This window comes from Nyctereutes procyonoides, unplaced genomic scaffold (assembly GCF_905146905.1).
Source record: "Nyctereutes procyonoides isolate TBG_1078 unplaced genomic scaffold, NYPRO_anot_genome, whole genome shotgun sequence".
NCBI lineage: Eukaryota > Metazoa > Chordata > Mammalia > Carnivora > Canidae > Nyctereutes > Nyctereutes procyonoides.
The window spans coordinates 564,263-589,230 of NW_026575043.1; the positions used below are offsets into that span (position 1 = coordinate 564,263).

The 24,968-nt window shown below is 42.8% G+C and overlaps 1 protein-coding gene and 1 non-coding gene across 2 annotated transcripts; both read left to right on the forward strand.

Moving 5' to 3' along the window:
• The first annotated feature begins 4,781 nt into the window (after window positions 1-4,781).
• TRNAT-UGU (transfer RNA threonine (anticodon UGU)) lies at window positions 4,782-4,855 on the forward strand. The gene has a single exon. It is a non-coding gene; the product is annotated as a tRNA-Thr (tRNA).
• Window positions 4,856-14,167: 9,312 nt separating this feature from the next.
• Window positions 14,168-14,746, forward strand: LOC129507836 (olfactory receptor 2G3-like). Its single transcript, XM_055322582.1, has one exon. It carries the CDS (start codon window positions 14,168-14,170, stop codon window positions 14,744-14,746), a length of 579 nt encoding a protein of 192 aa, XP_055178557.1.
• Window positions 14,747-24,968: the final 10,222 nt, after the last annotated feature.

Here is a 24,968-nt window from a genome sequence, read left to right on the forward strand (position 1 = left end):
GGGAGGCTCTATTACACTTAACATGATCTGCCCCCTGGTTCCCAAAGAGCTACACCTATCCCACATGAAACAATGCTCACTCCATCCCAATCTCCTCCAGATCTCAACTCAGTTCAGCATGAACTCATCTAACTGCCCTCCCCAAAGTAGGCATGAATTAGGCTCTCCTGCATAAGCCATTCTGGGCACAATTCCTCTCCAATTACAAATCTGTGCGAGCCACATAGTTATCTGCTCCCCCAATGCAGGACTGGGACAGGTGTAGGATAACCATTGTAGACATTCCCGTTTAAGAGGAATACACTGGAATGGAAGAAGGGTCACCAACCCTAAGTGATTGCAGAGTGAATTCTCCAAATCCCCTTTGGGTGTTCGAAGTTCCGCCAGGCTAGAGGCATGTTCACTTCCATGTGCAGTGGGGGGGCGGGGGGTGTCCATGTTTGCAGCCCATCCCACAGTCATCAGCCTGTTTCCTCACTATCACATGTGGGGAATTCAATGTCCTCCATTCATTTTGTCCTCTCTCTGTGCAAGTTGGCAGCGTGTGTGTGTGCTCGTGGAACACTCTCAAGATCTTTGTGGGTCTCCCGTGTACACCGTGAAGAGTCCGCGGGTTACACAGAATGAGGGCTCTACCAGCACAGGGAGAGGGAACACTTTGTCCTGAAGACATCAGGCTCCCAAGACTGCCCTCTTCCCTGGGAGACTTGATTTGCTGTCAAATCACTGCACCTCCTGTAAGGTGGTCTGAGGGGGCAGTGGTTAAGTTGTCATTTAGATCCCACCTTTACGGGAGTTTTTCTGAGAGTCCGTGGGGGCATGGATGAGGAGTGGTCGTGAACCACATCGCCGCGGCCTCTGCCTCTTCCCTGTTTCTCTCTTGCCACAACCCCGCAGTTTTAGGGCAATATCTTCCCTTCATCTAACTGAAACGTGCCTCTCTTCCAGGTCTACTTTTCTGCAATTAAGATCCATCTTCTGCGTTGGAGTTTCTATGGGTTTTGACAAGTGTACCATGACAGGCATCTACTGGTACAGTATTGCACAAAATGATATCTCCCTTGCCCTTGACATTTCCTGTGCTCCCCATATTTATCCCCCTCTCCCTCCCTCCTCCAGAACCCCCTGCAACCACTGACTTCTTTACTGTCTCCATAGTTTTGCATTTTCATAATGTCATCACGTTGGAATCATACAAGGTGATTGGCTTTTCAGATTGGCTTCTTTTACTTCATAATATGTACCTATGAGTCCCCCATGTCTTTTTGTGATGTGGTAGCTCACTTCTTTCTATCAGTGAATAATAATCCACTGTATGGATGCAGCACTGTTTGCTTATCCGTACACCTAATGAAGGACAACTTGGCTGCTTCCAAGTTTTGGCAATTATAAATACAGCTGGTATAAATATTTGTGTACAGACTTCTGTGTGGTTTTAAGTTTTTAGTTCATTTGGGTAAGTGCCATGAGGCAATACTGCTGGATCATGTGTTAAGGCTATGTTTCATTTTGTATACACCTGCGAAGCTGTCTTCCACAGTGACTGTACCATTTTGCATTTACTCCAGCAAGGAATCAGACTGCCTATGACCCCACATCCTCACCAACAATTGGTGTTGTTAGTGTATTGGATTTGGGCCATGCTAATAGCTATCCGTTGGTATCTTATTGCTGTTTTAGTCTGCAATTCCCTAATGACATATGGTGTTGAGCATCTTTCCATATGCTTATTTGCCATCTCTATATCTTCTTTGTAGAGTTGTCTGTTCAGGTCTTTGCACATTTAAAAAATTGAGTGTTTGGGAGGACATCAAAATAATACAACTTCTGCACAGCAAGGGAAACAATCAAGAACACTTAAAGGCAACCTGCAGAATGGGAGAACATATTTGCAAATGACATATCTGATAAAGGGTTAGTATCCAAGATTCATAAAGAACTGATATAACTCAACACCTAAAAAACAACCCAGTTTGAAAATGGGCAGAGGACATGAACAGACATTTCTCCTAAGAAGACTTACAGATGGTCAACAGATACAAGAAAAGATGCTCTACATCACTGATCATCAGGGATATGCAAATCAAAACCATAATGAGATGTCACCTCACAGCTGTCAGAATGACTAACATCAAAGCACAAGAAACAGCGAGTGTTGGCGAAGACATGGAGACAGGGGAACCCTCTTACACTGTGGGTGGGAATGCAAATTGTTGCAGCCACTGTGGAAAACAGTCTGGAAGTTCCTCAAAAAATTACAGTTAAAAATGCTCTATGAGCCAGTGAATATACAAATACATAATCACAGTATTTACCCATAATACATAAATACAATCACAGTATTTACCCAAAAGATAGAAAGGTGCTAATTCAAAGGATACATGCACTTTGATGTTTATTGCAGCATTATCAACAATAGGCAAAATATGGAAAGAGCCCAGATGTCCATCGATGGATGAACGGATAAAGAAGAGGTTTTATGTATGTATCTAACTCAGCCATAAAAGGATGAAATGTTGCCATTTGCAACAACATGGATGGGGTAGAGAGTGTTATGCTAAGCGAAATAAGTAAAAAAAAAAGGCAAATACCATATGATCTCACGCATGTGTTTAGCTTAAGAAACAAAACAAATGATTGGGAGGGGGAACAGAAAAATAGAAAACAACAGAGAGAGCGAGAGAAACCAAGGAACAGACTCTTAAAAAAAAAAAAAGATTTTATTTCTTTGTTTGACAGAGAGAGAGAGTGAGAGAAACCAAGAAACAGACTCTTAACTACAGAGAACAAACCGATGGTGACCACAGAGGAGGTTTGGATGGGTGAATAGAGGAAATAGAGAGTAGGAATTAAAGTAGGAAAGGGTACACTTATCATGATGGGGAAAAATGGTACAAATTAAGTTGTTTCTTTTGTTGTTGAATTTTAAGAGTTCTTTGCATATGTTAGTTATGCAAATGTTAGATATGTCCTTTTCAGGTGTGTCTTTTGCAAATATTTTCTCCCAGTCTGTGGCATGTCTTCTCATTTTCTTATCAGTGTCTTGCAGAACAGACATTCTGAATTCTCATGAAGTCCAACTTAACACATTTTCCTCTCATGAATCATGTTTTTGGTGTCTTTAAGAAGTTTTCATTAAACCCAAAGTCACCTATGTTTTCCTCTATGCTATTTTCTAGGAGTTTTATGGTTTTACATTTTAAATTTAGGTCTAGGATCCATTTTGAGTTAAGTTTAGTAAAAGGTATAAGGTCTGTGTCTAGTTTTGTGTCTAGATTCTTTTTGTTTTTTGTTTTTTCTGCATGTGGACATCCAGTTGTCTCAGCACCATTTGTTGATGAGACTGTGTTTGCTCCATGTATTGCCTTTACTCAGTGATCAGTTGACTATGTGGGTCTATTTCTGGGCATTCTATTCTGCTCCATTGATCTGTTTGTTTTGTTTTTCACCAACACCACAGTCTTTATTACTGTCTCTTTATGGTAAATCTGAGGTCTAGTAGTGACAATCCTCCAACTTTGTTCTTCAATTTTGTGTTGATAATTTGAGTTATTTCTGTCTACATATAAACTTTTGAATCAATTTGTCAATATTCATGAAGTAACTTGCTGGAATTTTGATTGGCATTGCATTGCTGTGTTGAATCTCAGGCCTGTGGTGGGCTGAGTCTCAGGGGAAGGTTGCGGGGAGGTGTTTGCAAAGTCTGCAGGTGGAAGTCAGAGGGGATCCCACCCCAACCCTGCATCCTCTTCACGGGAGCAGGAGTGGAGCTGGAGTCCTGGTTGTGCGTGCCTACAGCAGCAAGACAGACTGAGAGACAGAGACGTTAACAAGACCCAAAGTTTAGGGAAGGGATCTGTTTGGATTGTCCTCCGGGCAGAAGAGGACCAGTCCCCACGGCCCCCAGCGCACAGCGCGGTCTGGGTGGTCCCGGGATCTCCTCCAACGCCCTTTTCGGCCTCTCAGCCTCATCCCCTCCGCACCTCATCTTCGGGTGTCCAAAGTCCCTGCCGGCCAAACCCCCACCCCCACCCCAGTCTCAGGCCCCTAGCACTCAGCACAGCGCGACCAAATGCCACCTGAGAGCCCCGTTCTCTGCGCCCCAGGTACGATCTCGCGGAAGAGGGCAGGCCATTTGGGGGGGGGTGCAGTGTCGGGGGTGCGAGTGACCGCGGAGCTGCGACCTCACAGGATGGGGTTAGAGGGGAGAAGGCGTCACCTGTCGGGCGAACTGATGACGCACGGCCCTGGGAAGCAGGCCTCGGTTTTGCGGGAAGGGGCAAAGCGATGCCTCCAGGAACCGTACAGACCCTCACCTCCGAAGGGCTGTCCCCGGACCCAGGGAACACTTTGGGTTGGGGGGCCCCCTCTTCCTCGCCTTCACCCCGAGCACCCTACACCTGTGCCTGTGTCACCGGTCTCAGCAGTGCCCTGCGGTCCTGAGAGATCCTATAACTTAGCATATTGGAAGGTCGCGCGTCTAAGTTACAAAGGAGCAGGTACAGTCCTGGCTAGGCTCTACTTGGGAAGAAGAGGGACCTGGCTTTGGGTTTTCCTGAGAGTTGTTCCTGGGTTGAGTGGAGTGTTAGGAGTCCTAACCCGCCAGCTGCGCCCAACCTTTCCCATTTCTATTAGCTCTGCAGCATCTAAGTGAGCAAAAACGTCCTCTTGGGAGTCTGTCCGTTTTCTTATGAGAGACTGCTCTGCATTCTATGGGCTCTGGCAATACTATTTAATCTAATAGCAAGGATAGATCTAACACAATCATGGCCACCTGTATAGGCTCCATGGCTTAGCTGGTTAAAGCGCCTGTCTTGTAAACAGGAGATCCTGGGTTCGACTCCCAGTGGGGCCTTGGCTTTTCTTCTCCAAAATTATTCCGTGTTACTCTAAACTCTGATCCAATCATTCACATGCAGTTGGGACTGAACATTCTCACTCTCAAGGACCAAGGATGTGTTTATGATCAAAGTGATAACTGTGAAGAGAAGAAAATGCACTTCCTGTGGCTCTGAGAGCTGAGCAACCCAGAAATCAGTAACTTCCTTTGTGATGTCTTTGCTGAAGTTCCTCTCTGTCCTCTCTTTTTAGGGGAGGAATGGGGGGAGAACGACAAAAATGTTCCCAATTCTTAAAGCCTTTTCCTGAATTCCCATGTAATTAATTAGGGATTCCAGAGAACCCAGCATGCTACGTTTTACATATGGTTTTCCAAATACCACTAAATTATAAAATAGTAATGCATATTTTCTTATATGTCTTCAGTATTCAAGGAAGAGTTTTAGTCCCCAAGGAAATAAATAATTCGCCCCAATGGAAATTGAAGTTTAATTCTGCAATTTAAAACACAGAATGATCCTATGATGCAGTGACTCCCAAGCTGGATGTGCATTTAAATCACCTAAGGAACTTGTTAAAAATATAGTTTCTTGGGACTCATCCCCAGAAGTTTTAATTCTGGTTTGGTGAAGGACACAGAAATAAGTACTTTGAGCAAACACTCCAAGTAATTTTGAAGCAAGTGAATTACGTTTGCAAAACTCCATATTACATAGCTGAACTAAAAGTGAAGTCAACATAGGCCTTTAGCACTTTTATATTGATTCATGAACATCTGCTTACCCTCCTATTATCAAATTAGAATTACTGGAAGTCTACAATATTCCAGGTGTTTGCAGACACACTCCACCTAATCAACCCAACAATCCTGTCAAATATGTGTAATAATCCATTGAAGATGAGGAAACAGGCTCAGTAATGTTCACAGACATGTAGTAAGGACAAAGTGCAGTGTCAAATCCAAGTCTCTGTCTGATTCTGGAATCCATGCTTTTCTCATGATACCTGTCTTCTATTTTATTCAGTCAAGAATTAAGTTTTTGGCCACAGAGATAAGCAAAATTAAGCAACTTAGACTGATCTCAAACCTCGGTCCTATGGGTTAGATAGCCTGAGATAACCTTCTATTTTCTGTGGAAAAAGACTTGTCCAGTGAGCAACTGCTTGACTCAGGTTTGAAACATGGAAGAGGAAGATGTAAAATAAAACCTTAGAAATCTATATAAGAATTTCTCCTCACAGGAGGTACAAACCATATGAACAAACCGAATTGATCTTCTCTATCTCCTAGGCTCTATCTGCTTTTGCCTGGGACATGCTCTCCTTATCCGCCGATTCTTTCAATGTAAATATAGTATAGTAGTCACCTAGGGCTGCTGTAACAAAATATAACAGCCCGGGTGGCTTTAACAACAGAAGTTTATCTTCTCATAGTTCTGGAGCCTAAAAGCCCAAGATGAAGGCGCTGTCACAGTCGTTTTCTGAAGAGGCCTCTCCTCTGCTTTGTAGACCTCCACCTTCCTGCTGCTTCCTCACATGGCCTTTCAAGAAGAGAGAGAGGAAGACAGTGAGGTGGTATGACAGCTCTCATTTATCTTTCCCTTCTGATAAGGACCCAGTCTCATTAAGTAAAGGCACCACCCTTATGACCTCATGTAATCTTAATTAAGGCCTTAAAGACCCTATCCCAAAATGTAGTCAGGTCAGGGGTAAGGGCTTCAACGTGTGAGTTGGGAAGGGGGAACACAATTCAGTCCATAACAAGTAGGAGAGGGAGAATTGTATGGCTTTGCTCTGAGTAACAACTTCATCATGAGAGCATCTAATAAGCTAAAGTGCCTGAAGAGGCAGCTTTGTGGATGTGATGAAAGTGTGGAGATAAAAGTATTGTCATGGAGTTGGCAAGGATTTTGCTTTTAAAGCACTTTTTAAATTCCTTCTTCTGTTCTACCTTGTCCTGAAAAGTGACCTGCTCTGAGATATTCTTCATATGATTGAGATGGCTGGAAGTTTTACCCTCCTTTGTAAGAAATAGAAGGAGGACTTAATTTATTACTGTGCTGAAATCAGTTGAAAAAGAGGACCTGAGCCTTGTCTTTAAAGAGCCTTTTGTATGGTTGAACACACCAAATAACACATCCCCAACATGACAAGAAAACCGATGTTTACTCATGACATTGGCAAAGCATTCACTTGGTGTTTGAGTTCTGAAAATGTGTAAGCCTTACATAGGTGGGACAAATGACACCTTTTGAAGCTTCAAGGTCAACTATAAAATTAAGACAATAATAATACCCATGTCAAGGAGTTGGTAGGAACATTATATGAGACCATTCATGTAAAGTAACTAGGATATATTAAACTACAATCATCATCACCATTAATGCAGTATTGTTTGCTTTCTGAAAATTTTGGGGGTAAATCCTACTCTCCCTTGCTATTAAGATGGGATTGATGAGTGGAAGAACTAATGTAATCTGCAATCATAACCAAAACTGAAAATAAAAGATGGTCATTGTTCCTCCAGAGAGATTCATTTGCCAATGACAGCCCCTCTGGGACCACTGGTGTAATGGGTGAGAACTGGTTTTATCTGCCATTGAATCAGACTTGGAACCTATGCCTCTGGAAAGTACATTCACCCTATCCACCGTATCAAGACTTTTAGTGACTCTTATTGAAGCCCTAGACAGATTGTACCTTCTTCCCTCTCTCAGAACTTTTGGAATCCAACCCTTTTGCAACCCTTCTCCTGACTAAATTCTATAGCTAATGACACCTGGTTAATACAAGTTCAAATGAGAAAAGTATGTTTTTGTGATGTTTCATTCTATGCACATCAGCCTAGATGGCACTGAGTGTTGATCAATTTTATTTTGTTTTGAGACAGAAAATGAAGTTTTCAAATTTTGAACAAGATCAGGCAGGGTAAGATCACTCCATGAGCTAAATGACTTCTTATTATGCCAGACCCGAGGCTATCATTTGTTCCCTTCAATCTCAGAATTATGTCCGAAAGTTCCCATTATCTAGGAAGCAGGAAAGAGAGCAGATCAAAGCACTAAATACTCTGATTATAAATTTGAAGACCAAACCTTATGAACAATGACCAACAAACCAAAGTATTGAGGACTGGGGTGGGGAGGTGGGGGCTGCTGTGGGATCTTGTTTTACTCTTTTCCATCTTATATGCAAATGCATGAATTTTCCAGCAAGTATAGGTTATTATGTTCTCTGTTTTTGGAGACTTGTTTCTTTGCCACTGCCTCTGCCTCCATATCTGGTCCTGTCCCTGTCCTGAGCCACCCAGGCAACCCATTAATCCCCATTTCTAATACAGTGGAGGAAGTTTCAGTACATTCATCGGGCAAGAAGTGTATGGGGGAATATTTCCAATTTATCTCAACTCTCTCCTTCATAGTTTTGAGAAAGAAAAAGGAATTTATCAGATTGGTAAACTTATTTTTTAATTAAAAAATTGAAATATATAACATCCAATGTTATATTTTTTAATTTTTTAGAGGGATGCCTGTGTGGCTCAGTCAGTGAAGCATCTGCCTTTGGCTCAGGTGCTTATCCCAGGGTACTGGCATGGAGCCCTGCTTTGGGCTCTCTGCTCAGCCGGGAGCCTGCTTCTCCTCCCTCTGCCCCTCCCCACTTGTGTTCTCTCTCTCTTTAAAAGATTGTATTTATTTATTTGAGAGAGAGAAAGAGAGACTGGGGTGGACAGAGGGAGAGAAAGACAAGCAGACTCCTTGCTAAGTGGGGAGCCCCACATGGGGCTCAATCCCAGGACCCTGAGATCATGACCTGAGCTGAATCCAAGTCGTGGCTTAACTGACTGAGACACCCAGATGCCCCTAACACCATATGTTAATTATACTTTAATTAAAAATAAATAGAGGTGCTTGGATGGCCCAGTTGATTTAGCATCCCACTCTTGATTTTGCTCAAGTCATGGTCTTGGGGTGGTAAGATCGAGCTCCCCTCCAAGCAGCTCAGCACAGAGTCAGCTTAAGACTCTCTCTCCCTCTCCCTCTGCCCCTCCCCACCATCTCTAAAAAACAAATAAATCTTTAAAAGATAAAACCATACTAAGACCGGTAAATTTGACAAATGGTACCAAGCATGGTTGGTTGATTCAGTGCTTGACTCAGCCACTTTCTCTCTGGTTGAATCTCACCTGTCTTTGGGATTCATCCCGCTCTGCTTTCACTATGCCTGACCTATAGGCACAGATTCATCATGTGGTTGTGTGTGTGCGTGTATGTGCGTGTGTGTGTGTGTCTGTGTGTGTGTCTGTGTCTGTGTGTGTTTTGGGAGGAGGGGTGGGCGTTGTCCATTTGTGCTAGTAACTGATGGGGTAAGTACTCTCAGGGATGTAGAAAAAGCAAGATGATTTGATTGCATGACATAAACTGTGATCTTCAAACAATAATGCAAACACATTTTTTGATTGTCACTCTAGCATCTATATCCATTTTTCATTTTGTTTTGAATTCAAGAAGAGAAGACAGTGTTATTAATCAACTCCTCTAAAACCTGATAGGTCTTCTGGTCTGATACTTTAATTTTTTATCTATTTTATTCCATTTCTATATTTTTGTTCTATTTTCTAAGAATTTCCCTTTCAAACCTTTTATTTAATCTTTCCTTTATATCATATAGTTTTCTCTTTTTTTAGATTTATTTATTCATGAGAGACAGAGAGGCAGAGACACAGGCAGAGGGAGAACCAGGCAGAGGGAGAAGCAGGCTCCATGTAGGGAGCCCGATGTGGGACTCAATCCTGGGTCTCCAGTATCACATCCTGGGCTGAAGGCAGGCGCCAAACCGCCAAGCCACCCAGGCTGCCCTATCATATAGTTTTCAACCACTATTTCATGTTCTCTAAATAATGCCCCGGTTTCTAGTAATTCTGCTTGTATTTCAAGGTTATAGTATCTCCTTAATGTTTGAGGTTTTCTCCTTCCTGCATTGTCTCTTATATCTAAGTTCTTTTTTTTTTAAGCTCATTTTTTTTGGTCTCTCTATTATAGTTAAAAGCTTTTCTGAGATGTTTGGTCATTCTGGTCCACTCATATTTCAGGGTAAGACACAACAGGGCTGACTGGTAATTTTGTGAATACAAGGAGTTTGTTGATGGCAGCTTTCCCTGTAGTTTGGTCAAGTATGAATGCAGCTTTTCATTTTAAAAATCTTCATTTGAAAATGTAGGTTTTTTCCTGGACTGTTTCTCAAATCACAAATCCTCCTAATTCCTGTTTAAGTCGTCCTGGCATGGCTGCCAACATTCTGATAATTGAGAAAAGTTGAGAGTCTCACAAATTGGTGAGTGCTCTGTGATTGCCCCATTTTCATTCTGTCCTCTCCTGTGGGATCAGGTTTGCCTGGTGTCCCCAGGTGCATAGTGCCCCTAGATTACCTTCACAGAGGAGCAAACATGCTGCCTCCTGCAGTCACCTGGTAGCACTGAAGAAGTAGGGGACCTCAGGGTCTAACTGTTCTTAATATATCCCTCCTACAGTCCTCTCGTTTTCACTTCATGCCACAGCTATCACCTTCAAGGTCTGTGGTTCCTCCAATCCTACACCTTTCTCGGTTTCTCCCCTATGAGTCTACTTGCTTGTTGGCTCCTCCCATTGCTCTCAAGGTCTCTGCTTTCCCAGATCTTCCAAGACAACCATCACCCAAACACCTTTCCATCTTCCAAAATCCTGTTGACATTGCTTCTCTGTTGTCATCTCCCTTCTCAACCTCTTCTCCTTTGTGAGTTTTTACCTTTTAAAAAATTATTTTACTGCCACTGTGGTAGGTAGGGACAAATACCTTTGTTATGTGTGCCATGTTTAAGCTGAAATCCATATCTAATATGAGATTTTCTTTAGTAGCAGTCACCTTCATGATACCATCACCTTCTTGATTCCCGCCTATGAATGATTTCTCCCACCTCTAAATTCTCTTCACCCTTTACCTGTACATCTAGGATGGCTGTTAGCACATTTTTAGTTATTCTTACTTATTTATGCGCATGTAGAGAGATACTGGTGTATGATATCCTTGGAATGAAGGATAGATCTGGTTAGTTTTCCTGCCCTTCAGTGCCTAATATTATGCCCTATGCTTGGTAGGCATAAAAGTAATGTTAATTCAATGAGTGAATGGATAAATAACTGTAAATGGATCAACCAAAATATTCTGATTTTAAAGAATTTTTTTTTAATTTTTATTTATTTATGATAGTCACACAGAATGAGAGAGAGAGGCAGAGACATAGGCAGAGGGAGAGGGAGAAGCAGGCTCCATGCACCGGGAGCCTGACGTGGGATTCGATCCCGGGTCTCCAGGATCGCGCCCTGGGCCAAAGGCAGGCGCCAAACCGCTGCGCCACTCAGGGATCCCCAATATTCTGATTTTAAATATTAAGGCTATATGCTATGTCTTGAGAATTGTGCATATGTTAATTTTCTCTTGTATACATTTCCTCTTATGAAATATCTTGCTTCCATGAATAGTTTATAAGGTCTTTAAAGGAAGAAGGGTTATTGCTGGATCAAATGGTAAGAGTATGTATGGTTTTGTAAGAAACTTGCAGGCTATCTTCCAAAGTGGCTGCACCATTTTGCATTCCCACCAGTCATGAATATGAGTTCGTATTGCACCACATCCTTCTCAAGATTTGGTGTCATTGTTCTGAATTTTGGCCATTCTAGTAGTCATGTAGTGGAATCTCATTGTTCTAATTGTATTTCCCTGATGACATACGTCTTAGCCCATTTGGGCTGCTGAAACAAAATGCCCAGGATTGGGTGGCTTATAACATTTTTCTCACAGTTCTGGAAGTTGGAAAGTCCAAGATTGGGGATCCCTGGTGGCTCAGAGGTTTAGCGCCTGCCTTTGGCCCAGGGTGCGACCCTGCAGTCCCAGGATCCAGTCCCACATCGGGTTCCTGGCATGGAGCCTGCTTCTCTCTCTCTCTCTCTCTCTCTCTCATGAATAAATAAATCTTTAAAAAAAAAAAAAAAGAAAGTCCAAGATCATGAGACAGGCATATTTGGTAAGGAACCACTTTTTGATGAGCAGATAGCACCTTCTAGCTGTAACCTCCCATGGTGAAAAGTACAAGGGGTCTCTGGGTTCTCTTTTTATTATTATTATTTTTTATTTATGATAGTCACAGAGAGAGAGAGAGAGAGAGAGAGAGAGAGACAGAGACATAGGCAGAGGGAGAAGCAGGCTCCATGCACCAGGAGCCCGACGTGGGACTTGATCCTGGGTCTCCAGGATCGTGCCCTGGGCCAAAGGCAGGCACCAAAAAGCTGTGCCACCCAGGGATCCCCTGGGTTCTCTTTTATAAGAGCACCAATCCCAGACATAAAGGCCCACCTTCATGACCTAAGGCCTCCCAAAGGCCCTGCCTCCTAACGCCATCTCATTGGGAATTAGGTTGTAACATATGAATTTGGTGAAGGGGGTGAATAAAATATTTAGTCTATAGCAACATATGATTTGGAACATCTTTACATTTGCTTATTTGCCACCTATATTTCTTCTTTGATGAGCTAAGGACTTTGGCCTGTTTTAAAATTGGGTTGTTGGGGGAGCCTGGGTGGCTCAGGTGGTTTTTTTTTTTTTCTTTTTTTTTGTAAATTTATTTATGATAGTCACAGAGAGAGAGAGGGGGGCAGAGACACAGGCAGAGGTAGAAGCGGGCTCCAAGCACCAGGAGCCCGATGTGGGACTCGATCCCGGGTCTCCAGGATCGCGCCCTGGGCCAAAGGCAGGCACCAAAAAGCTGTGCCACCCAGGGATCCCGGCTCAGGTGGTTTAGTGCTGCCTTCAGTCCAGGGCCTGGTCCTGGAGACCTGGGATCGAGTCCTACATCAGCCTCCCTGCTTGGAACCTGCTTCTCCCTCTTCCTCTCTTCTTGGGATGTCTAGGTGGCTCAGTGATTGAGAGTCTGCCTTTGGCTCAGGGTGTGATCCTGGGGTTCCAGGGTCAAGTCTCACATCAGGCTCTCCACGAGGAACCTGCTTCTCCCTCTGCCTATGTCTCTGCCTCTCTCTGTGTCTCTCATGAATAAATAATCAAAAAAATCTTAAAAAAAGAAACTTCTCTACTAAAAACATTCTCTACTGAAAGGATTTTCCAAATGTTACTTTATAATGTAACATTATATATAATTATTAAGATAATAATAATATATTATTATTATTGCAGCAAGAAAGGGTGGAGTGTGTTAATCTCATAATATGAAATTCAAAACTGGGTGAAGTTTAGGCAGGAAGGAGGGCAGGCAACGAGTTTGCAAGTGGCAGTGAGTATCAGGAGAAACATAGACTCCATCTCCAGGCTCACAAGATGAGTGATATAGGGAGAAAATCAACCACTTTAGAGGTCTACAAAGGAAACAAGGTCCTTGTGGAACATTCAGATTTTAGTGAAAGCAAGGAGATGATAGGTCCATTCAGAGAAGAGAGTGAGGCTGTATGTGATTACGCTGAAAGACAATTCCAGGGGGTACAAAGGAAAGATAATCTGCAGCTCTTTCTGCTAATGTTAAATTCTTCCTTTTTAGTAATCAAAAAAAAAAGAAAAAAATTATATTAATATAATTATTATATTCATTAATGTTATGATTTCTATCGGGAGTGTAACCTATCTCTCCGCCCCCCAAAATGTATATTTTTTTCTCAAAACTTCTGCTAACTTGGGTTTTTTTAATTATTTTTTTTAAGATTTATTTATTTATGATAGACAGAGAGAGAGAGAGAGAGAGAGAGGCAGAGACACAGGAGGAGGGAGAAGCAGGCTCCACGCCGGGAGCCCGACGTGGGACTCGATCCCGGGACTCCATGATCACGCCCCGGGTCAAAGGCAGGCGCTAAACCGCTGAGCCACCCAGGGATCCCCTAACTTGGGGTTTTTAAATCACTCATATCTTCCTTGATTTTGGCAGGTGTCTCCCATCAAAATTTAATGAAGCATATAAATGAAAGTTTCCCAGAGGATTTCATTCTTATGGACTTTGCCAAGTACCCTTGGTTGGGTCTTCGTCTCTTCTTTGCCTTTCTCATCTCCTACATGTGCACAATTGGAAAATATTGCTATTATTCTGGTTTCTCCACTAAATTCCCAACTTCAAAGTCCTATGTATTTCTTCCTCATGAGCCTCTCCTTTTTGGACCTCTGTTTCACCACCACAACTGTACCCCAAATGCTATTCAACTTGGTGGGCCCCAACAAGAACATTATTTATATAGGCTGTATGACCCACGCCTATATATTCCATTGGCTAGGCTGTACTGAATGTGTCCTGCTTGGAATCATGGCCTTAGACTGCTATGTGGCTGTGCTTAAGCCTCTGAGGTACTCTGTAGTCATGGACCACAAGCACTGCTGGCAGCTCTCCAGCACTGCCCGGCTCAATGGTCTGGCAAATTCACTGCTGCAGTCCATACTCATGGTCCAGCTGCCCCTCTGTGGGAACCAGGAGCTAGACCACTTCTTTTGTGAGCTGCCTGGGGTTATTAAGATGGTTTATGTGGACACCATAATCAACGAGGTTACTTTAGCTATGGTGGCCACCTTTCTGATAATGGGTCCCCTCTCCATGATTCTTGTCCCTTATAGTTGTATTGCCCAAGCCATATTTCGAATCCCCTCTGTTGATAAGAGACTTAAGGCCTTCGACACTTGTTCTTCACGTTTACTGGTGGTATCTTTATTTTATGGCCCTGGCATCTACATCTATATGCAGCTTTCAGGGGATAGCTTTCAAGACCTTACCAAAGTTCTAATGCTGTTTTACTGTGTTATTACTCCTATGGCCAACCCATTCATCTACCCCCTGAGGAGCAAGGATGTTAAAGAAGCTTTGAGGAGACTTCTCAGAAGAGCCTTTTAGTACAAAAGAATATGAGAAAATGATGCTTTATCCTGAATGGAAAAGCCCAACAATAATCTAAGATATGTCCTCTTTTAAATATGTTTCACCAAAATCATACTCAAAAGTCAAGTCAAGAAAGTTTTCATGAACTGTGCTTACCAAGTACGTTGGGGTTTTCCTACACCAGCCAATTCTCTGGCGCCAACTGGGTGGCCTACAATGCAATTCAATTCTCACACTACTCAGAGTTAGCAGAGACTCCACAATTCGAGAGCTCAGTCCCACAAAAGCAGCCTCCACCTTGGACGCCAATTGCAAGTCCAGACCACTTGTACTTGTGACCCAGCAGCTAATAAAATGTTCCTACAACCTCATCTTCAGATTTGATAATTGGCCAGAACAGTTCACAAAACTCAAGGAAACACTTTGCTTACTTTTACCAGTTTGTTACTAAAACATACAACCTAGGAGCAGCTGAGTGTAAGAGGTGCATATGGCAAGGTTTGGCAGGGAGGGATGGTGGGTGAAGTGTTCATTCACTCTCAGGGCATGATGCCTCACAGTACCTCATACCTGGAAGTTCTCCAAATGCCATTGTTTTGTTTGTTTGTTTGTTTGTTTGTTTGTTTGTTTTACAAAGGCTCCACTACATGTTTGATTAAATCATTGGCCATTGGTGATTGACTCAATCTCCAGCCTCCTCCACTCCCCAGAGTCAAGGGAGGGGGCCAAAAGTTCCAACCCTCCAATCCCGGTGTTTCCTGTGGCAATCAGTCCCTTCATCTGAAGCCACCTATGGGCCCACCAAGAGTCACCTTATTAGAATAAATTCAGGTATGGTTGGATTGGCTTGTTATGAATAACATAGGATGCTCCTATCACTCCATCACTTGGGAAATTCAAAGTTCTGTGTCAGGAACTGGGCACAAAGATCAAATACATATTTCTTATTCTCACACTTCGCTTATGAAAATAAACACCCTTGTTTAAAAAAACACAATTAGGGATCCCTGGGTGGCGCAGCGGTTTGGCGCCTGCCTTTGGCCCAGGGCGCGATCCTGGAGACCCAGGATCGAATCCCACATCGGGCTCCCGGTGCATGGAGCCTGCTTCTCCCTCTGCCTGTGTCTCTGCCTCTCTCTCTCTCTCTCTCTATCATAAATAAATAAAAATTAAAAAAAAAATAAAAAAAAACACAATTACAACATGCATTGTTAATTATAAAAAAATAAATGTAAATCAAAAAGTTGGTATGGTAAATACTTAATTTGGGTCTATTCTTCATACCATAAATTAAAACAAATTAAATTTAAATCAAAAGGTTAACATTATAAAAAGCTTTTCATTAAAAACAAAATACTTTACTGTCACAGTTGTAGAAGAGAATTGCACTTTTGACAATTGAATAAATAGAAAGACCAAACAAGATGAATAGAAATGATAAAGATGTGTGTAACACAATAAACACAAAACAACATAAAAAGTTGATAAATATACAGATATCTTAGGTATAGGAAACATAGGCATACCTTTATGTAACAAAACTTGGTCTTACAAACAAGTTTTTAAAAGTGCAGACGAGGTTGCAAAGTGACATGGACTTTTAACTCCTGCTAATACAAACTGGGAAATGTGACACACATATGAAGGAAAGTTGATGGATCTTAGAAAGTAATATTATTTATTTATTTAATCTTATTTATTTGTTTGACACAGAGAGAGAGAGAGAACACAAGCAGAGGGAATAGGAGAGGGAGAAGCAGACTCTCCGCTGAGCAGGGAGCCCAACTTGGGGCTCCATCACAGGACATGACCCAAGCCGAAGGCAGATGCTCAACTGACTGAGTCATCCAGGCACCCTAGAAAGTAATATTTTTTAAATGTGAGCAATACTTTAGAATATAGGAATTAGTTTTATCCCGTTATCTGGAGGGAATAAATAGCACCCTAGAGAAAGAGATCTGAGGGCCAAGGATCAAGGATAAGCTTGGGAAAACTTTCTCTCCCATGTGACATGAGGCCATCCTGGCCTTCATTTTGAAAAGCTATAATGACTGTTGCTCTTTGAAATATGAGATGTTACAGCCTTTTGGAAAGCAATCTGACAGCATCTTTCATTATTAAAAATATACTGGTGGTTCATTTTGTTAAGCATCTGATTCTTGCTTAATGCTCAGGTCATGATCTCTGGGATGTGGGATCCAGCCCCACATCTGGCTCCACTCAGCATGGAGCTCATTTGTCCCTCTCCATCTGCTTCTCCCCCCCTCCCCCCCACCCACACACACTCTCTTTCTCTCTCTCATAAATTAATTAATTAATTAATTTAAAAATCTTTAAAAAGATATATATATACACATATATATATATTCTTCCATCCAGGAATCTTACTGTGAAAACCTATCCCCTAGAAATAAAATCATATGTGTGCAGAAGAGATCATGTATAAGAATGTTGCAAAAAAAGAAATGCTGCAGACTTGTTCATTATAGCAAAAAATATATTTTAGTATGCTTATTGATAGTAAGTTAGCTATTAAAATAAATGCCTTGAGACCATTAAAAATAATGCTTAAGAACTATTCCAGATGATTTGCAAGGATCTACCTGGATGCCAGGGGTTCTTTACAGGTTAATCATTCAATACTCACGATAACTGTCTGATGAGTGTACTATTATTTTTACTTTACAGATAAGGAAAATAAGGCACACAGAGATTAAGTAACTGCATTCTGTAGGGGCCAAGGGCAGGCTGCCTCAAGACATGCTCCCTAAGCATAATGATTATTTTGAGTTAAAAAGCAATTGAAACCCAGGAGATTCAGGTAAAGCTCTTTACCTCCCCCACAACTGCCTAAACAGAATGTAGATAGAGGTCCTGCTCCAGGAAGGGAGGTGTCACCACGGATAACAACATTATGGTGTGAACTAGGTATGGTGGACAGGGAGGAACGTACCAAGGCCAGTTTCATCAAGGTCCTCTATGCCCCAGTATTTCTGAGTGGCTAAGAAAACATTTGTTTACCAAACGGTTACTCTTTTTCATCTTCCTGAGGATTGCATTCCTTCCCTGTGAGTCCCAGACCCCTACCAGGTTCTCCTTTGTTGACATTTATATCTTATTTTGCTTGACTGTCTTTGGAATTTCATGTCTGTGTGACTTCCCCAATTGTAGGCTATCAGATTTGATTTTCTATGGTTCATCTCTAAAAGAAATTTATTCAAACCCCACCTCCCTTCCTCCAGCCACCTTACAGACAAAACTTACAGGTGTCTACACTTGGCCCTACCTCATTGCTTTTCAAGTGCCCTACATCTTGGGAAAATCGACTCCACGTATACAAAACATTCTTCTCTAGTCTGACCACAACCCGCGTCCCAAGGAGCCCCTGACAGAGCCCCGAGAGGACCTGCCCCTCCCGCTCTACCTGGCCAAGAATGGACCCCCCTGTCCCACCTCCACCGGAGCTCCTGCAACCCTCTCACATCATTAAAACTCCGGGCCAGCCTAAAAGAACCGAGCCCGCAGCTCTGCGTATCTGGGCCCTCTCCTTCCCTGGAGAGAATCAAATCCGTCCTGCTCGTCGTTCCACTCCTGGTGCAAACCTCTGGCCCCAGGTCACCGGCCACCCCAACAGTCTCATCTGATTCTCAGTCCTCCAACAAGGGCCTCCAAGGCGACAGGGTATCCAGAGCACTAAGCGGGGTTTCCAAGTCGAGCTCGGACACCGAGCTATCCCACTGTAGGGTGCAGATGTGCCAGGCCGTGGGGTCCCGTGAGCAGGAAGGAAAGGCGGAGGAAGGGGCTCCGGAAGAACCACACACTCGGCGGGAGGGGGCGGTGCAGGCTCGGGGACCCGCAAGTGCAGAGAGGAAGATACAACCCCGGGGTGGGGGGCAGGGAGGAAAGCATCAGGAACTGCAGACCGAGCGGTCATTTCCGGAGCAGCCCCGCCTCGACCCGGGAGCGTGGGTTTTGGGGGTGGTAGTGTCCTGGGTGCGGGGAGCGGGGGGCAGGCATGTACCAGGCGGGGCGCTGCAGGGGGCCTGGGCCGCCAGAGGGGGACCCCGAGGGGCTGACATCTGGCGCGGCTCCGCTGTCCAGCGCGGGCGGGAAGCCAGGGACTCCGGGGAGACGCGTGGCTTTCTTGCGAGCCGGTGGGTCCCTGACACACAGAAAACTTTTCTCCAACCCTGGGGGTCAGAAATGATTTCGGAACCAGATTTGGAGGGATTGTTTGAAAAGCGTGGTGCTTATATGGTGTTTTAAACGCATAGCCCCTCAGGAGTCTAGGGCAGCCGCGTGTACAAACGTGTTAGTAGTTCTGTGACAGAACGTGATTCACACTAAGACTATGAGCCTACTGTCATTTCAGGACAAGTTTTGTTAATGAACTTATTACTTTGAGAATTGCCTTCTAGTAACTTAAAGAAAATGCTCTTGGTTTTCAGAGCGTTCAGGAAGTTCACAACTGTGGACCTATTAATGTTTTCACTGCTGTATTTGTCTAATCATTGATGGCTTACTATGTATCATGCACTGCTCTGGCACCACCTGTTTGTGTTCTGAACAGATAAAGCCCTGCCTGTGTATTGTGGGACTGAGGAGTAAACATACAACCTCCGGTGGTGGTGAATGATACAAAAAACATTGTAGTAGGATAAGAGAGTGATGGTGGGTGGAGAGCTATTTTACAGCATGATCTAGAAATGTCTCTTGGAGGAAATGCTTTTTGAGCATGCTGTAATCAAATGAGGGAATACCCCATGCAAATATCTGCATAAGAGCATCCCAAGCAGGTGTCAAGGCCCTCAAGTAGAACACATTTGACACGTCTAAAATTGAAGGGGATTTTACTGGGGTAGAGTGAGGACAGGAAAGACAAGAAGGAAAAAGATTACTCTTTAATTTCCAAAATAGTCATTTAAATTTTCATTACCAAGAGTGTCAAATCCTTAAATCATCTATGTTACTGTTAGCAAAATTTCAAAAACTTCTTCTGTTGTGTTTTTCTTAAAGTATCCTGGGCAACCTTTAATAGTACATGTAGATTTTCTTTTTTAATTGGTGGCAATTTTTCATCTTAATACTCTTCTGTATTCTGTGAAAGGGATTCTCCTTGGGGTATAAAGTCATCTGCAGGGACCCCTCACCTGAGAGAAGATGGCTACAGAGCTCATCATCCAGGACGGAAAATAACAAGAACCTGTAATAGTAAATAAAGATGGAGGAAGGTAAGTATTTGTACAAGAAATTGACGTGCAGAAGAACAGCCAGTCCAGTCAGGAGCTCTGCGCCTCAGGCAGTTCTGCTACCAGAAATGGGCCCTCACCCGGCTCTGGGAGCTGTGCCAATGCTAGCTGTGCCCCGAGACCCACGGCAAGGAGCACACCTTGGAGCCGCTGGTGCTGGAGCAGTTCCTGACCATCCTGCCTGAGGAGCTCCAGGCCTGGGTGCCAGAGTAGTACCCCAAGAACAGGGATGAGGCTGTGTCTTTGTTGGAAGATTTGGATAGAGAGTTTGATGATCCAGGATTTCAGGAGACAAGAGCAGGTGTTTTGTGGTGGCAAAGTGCAGTATCTGCGGGTTAGGTTAATAGGAAAGCAGTGAGATTGCTGGGAGTCCACCCCCCATCATGCTTCATGGTTTCTGTCTCTCCCTTGTTCTGAGTCCTTGAATCCTTTCCCCAATCCTGTCTCCATGGGAAATGTTTCCTGAAGCTTTAGCTCTGATTCTCACAGCAGCTTCTTCTGAAGCCCAGTAGTCCCTGCTTGTCTCCATGGCACATCCCAAGCAGATGGACAGGAAGTGCTCTGGGAGGAGGTGATGTCCCTGGGAGCCACACACCAGTCACGAAGTTATCCGCTCCAGCACATTGAGACCCTGCTCCAACATGCCACTCTGAAACCCCATTCCCAAAAAGAGAGAGGTGAGGACAAGAGGAGGAGACTCTCTGGGGAGATGTGTTAGGGGAGCAGGCTCTTTCTTGGCCAATCAAAGCCGTCCGTGAGAGCTTACTCATGGGTGCTTCTGCCTGACTCACCCGAAATCCTTACTGTCTCATCTACTTCTCTCTTTACAAAGTACAGCCTTCATTCTTGGCCTTCAAAGCAAAAGGAGTTTGTTTTTCAGATACCTATTTATGCTTTTTATTAAAGCACTGAATTATCACATCAGCCTGTTGCTTCTTACAACCAGCTCTCCTTTACCTCCTCAGTGTCTTGCCCTACCCTCTGTCTCTCTAAGTTTTTTCTACCCATCAAGGATAAAGTCACCTTTTAAAACCTTTCACTTTGACTGCATTTCTATCTTCTTCCACATTAAATTCTCTCCTCTTTTCATGCCAATACTTTCCCTTTCATTTCACTCCAGTCTACATTTGGTACCTTTTCCTTTCCACATTCTTGACATGTCATATATGCTTTCCATTTACAAACTACCCCCATTTTATATCCTGATCCCCTTGACAGTCTGTCTAGATAATAGCAATAAAATGACCAGAAGAGCCAAGAAATCAGTCCTTTTCCAGATTTCCTTTGAATTCAGGTACAATCTTCATTTTAATGAGTTTGGTGGAACACTTATCTCCTTCAGGCCAAATTTCACTAAAACTGTATTTTTCTGTTGTGTTCATAAAGGAATACTGATCTTAGTTAATATGAGGGAATTATTAGTTTACACTGAATCTGCAAGCAATGTCCTATTTGGGGGAAGATTAAGACAAAGAATTTTCTTTCCAAGCAATAGAATAAATAAGTTTTTGCCTTTCCTCTATAATTGTATTTGAATGCAGTTTGAAGTACTCTTCATACCCTCAGACTTTTAACAAATGCTTTAATAATTTGTGCCCTTTTCATGGTAAAGATTGCTCCCAATCCTACGTTAGTAAGTACGACATAAGTTATTTATTTCAAGATGTGTTTATTTCACCTTTCCTCTCCAGCACTTTCCTTAATTGAGCTGAAGAGATATTTATCAGTTGAGGGAACATGACTAAGAAAGAGACAAATGGTCCCTTGGTGTGTAAGACTCCATCAGTTCAAACAGGTGACATTTCCATTTTGTTTGCTTTTAAATGTCTAAAACTTTCTATTAAAAAAAAAAGCTGAAAAAAGAAAGGGACGTTTCAATGATCTATTTCCTATTTTAGATAGTGAGCCAGCCTGAGACTGGGAAATTGGCTGGAAAGCAGGAAGTATCCAAAGAAATGGAATCACAGAAGATGATACTCCATAGAATCTGCAGAGGTAGGAATATTTTTCTGTTTCTCCATTTTGGAGACCTTCATGAATGCAAGGACAGGCTTGGGAGGCGTCAAGGAAATTCAGAGGAAGGATGACAACATAATGTGATTGGTGTGGGAAAAGCCTCATGCACAGCTTGAAGTTCTTGGACATCAAATAATCCACACAGGGAAAAGCCCTTTCAGTGTCAAGAGTGTGGGAGAACCTTTAGTCAAAACACAACCCTGTTTAAGTACCTCATAATTCACACGGGTGAAAAACCGTATCAGTGTAATCAGTGTAGTAAAAATTTTAGTCCAGGCTCAGTCCTTATTAAACATCAGAGAAATCACACTGGGGAGGAACTGAACGAGTGCAGTGAATGTGGCAAAACCTTCAGTAACAGCATAGGACTTGCTGTGGCAAGCAGAGATACCATAGCTTAATAAAATGTTACCAGTGCCGGGAATGTGGGAAGGCTTTTAGGGAAAGTTCAGTCTTCACTCAACATCAGCAAACTCATACAGGAGAAAAAGCCTTAGAATGCAGTGAATGTGGAAAAGCCTTCAGTGTAAGTTCTGACCTTAATAGACATTACGGAATTCACACTGGGGAGAAACCCTGAGTGTGAAGAGTGTGGGAAGGCCTTCCATCTGACCTCATGTCTCACTGAGCGCCAGATTATCCACAACAAAGAAAAACTCTACATGTGTAATAAGTGTGGAAAATCCCTCAAACAGAGGTTAGGTCTCTTTCAACATTAAAACACACACACACACACACACACAACTAATCAAAACCCATTGCTTTAATTATTGTAGTAAAATTGTTGGGCAGCATTTGCATTTAGGCAAGTCTTCCATGCTTTCTGGGCATCTGTGAATTATGGGATTAAAATAGTAGAATCTGGGCAGCCCCCGTGGCGCAGCGGTTTAGCGCCGCCTGCAGCCCAGGGCGTGATCCTGCAGATCCTGGATCCAGTCCCACGTCGGGCTCTCTGCATGGTGCCTGCTTCTCCCTCTGCCTGTGTCTCTGCCTCTCTCTCTGCGTCTCTATGAATAAATAAATAAAATCTTAAAAAGAAATAGTAGAATCTCTCAAAGGTCCCTTCCACCTCTAAAAGTAAGTGGTTTTTGTGAATACCGTCAACCCTCTATATTTAATTCCTAAACATTCAAAAGTGTCCTCCACAAATTTGTCCCAGGACTTCCGTATTACTTTCCTTTTCTGGTCTCACTTTGCCTAGCTACCCAAGTACACTCCAGCTTCCATGTCTGTCTTCCATTCCTCCCCCTTCATGCCCTGAATACCCTTTTTTTTTTTTTTGGAAGGGGTGTTGATTCCCTAAGTTTATGTATGTCCTGCTGTAACCCCATTTGGGATAAATAACCTTTCTGAGTGCTGGGTCTCCCAGAGGTTATAGCAGTGCTTCTGATGTGTCACTAAAAGTGGCCTGGCTTATGGATTAGTGAACTGTCCAGTACCTCCCCTTCAGAGCCCTGGAAGATTTGTCTGTGCGCATTCAGTAAATGTGGTGACAGTTGGGATTACCTTCTGAAAGATCTTGCTCTGGCAGCTCTGGTGGCCCAGCAGTTTAGCACTACCTTCAGCCCAGGGTGTGATCCTGGAGACCCCGGATCGAGTCCCACGTCAGGCTCCCTATATAGAGCCTGCTTCTCCCTCTGCCTCTCTCTCTCTCTCTCTCTCTCTCTCTCTCTCTGTGTGTGTGTGTGTGTGTGTGTGTGTCTGTCATGAATAAATAAATAAAATCTTTAAAAAAAATAAAAGATCTTGCTCTTTCATGGAGGTCCTAGGAAGTGCTCCTTCCAGGCACTGTTACGTTAATGCTATGTTAATGCAGAGAAAAATAAAATGGGTTGGTTCTGGAGAGGAGTTCTGAGATCTTCCCAAAACAAAGAGCAGAGAATGGTTCAAGTCAAAAGAATGTAGATACTTTGTTCAATCAGAAGATGGGTAGCAGGGATCAAAAAGAGTATACCCTAGTGAGATTAAACTGGATAAGCTAGAAAATATGCTCCTTTAGCATGGCTCCCACATGAGAGTTAACTTGTTTCAGGACCCAGTGACCCTGAGGGCATTAGCTGTCATTCCTATTAAGTGTCATATCACTGTTAATGTAGAGCTATCCTTTTTATATTGATTAGCCAGCATACTTACAAGTGGAAAGACCCTAACTTCCCCCAGGTTTCAAGGGAGAGATCAAACTTCCAAGCATAACAATCTTGGAGGGTAACTCAAGCTATGGACACTTGAGCCTGGCTTGACATTATGGCATTTTTAACATAATTTACTGAGTGGTTGATGAATCACTGAACGCGGTGCCATTTTTTGCCTGCTCTCTCCTCCCTTTTATTCCCTGACTACTTACATTCTTTCTGCCACATCATTTCTGCCTAATTATCTACGTTCTTTCCAAATTGTGTTTCCTAAATATCTATGTTTCAGGGAGGAAGCAAAGATAGTTCAATCAGAGATGAAAGGATCACATTTTACACAAAAAGGAAAAGAAAACCCTAGTTTTCTAAGGTGAGAGAGAGAGAACATAATTTTAGATAATGAGTTTCAAATTTTTCTCATCTATGTTATCAATCATCCTTATTTTTAAAAACACTCAATGTTTCTATATAATCACCTTATGACTTGATAATAATTTTAGGTCACTTTAGACTTAAAAATATATATATATCTATATTTGAGAAACATTTCACATAATTGCTGAGTAAGAAGATTATCATACATCTGTATCTAAGTCAAGGAGCAGACGCCCTATGTCAGAGTTTATGATCGACTATTAGTAACAAAAATCTGAAAAATTCACAAAATATATTTCTCTCATGTAAAAGACATCTAAACGCAGATCATTTACAGTTGTTGGTTTATTTCATGGGGTCCTTGGGGATCCAGGTTCTCACATTTTCCCCATCTTCTTCATACATCTTCTCTTCCCATGGCTGCTGAAGCACCACCCATCAATTCTGCATTCCAGGCAGCAGGAA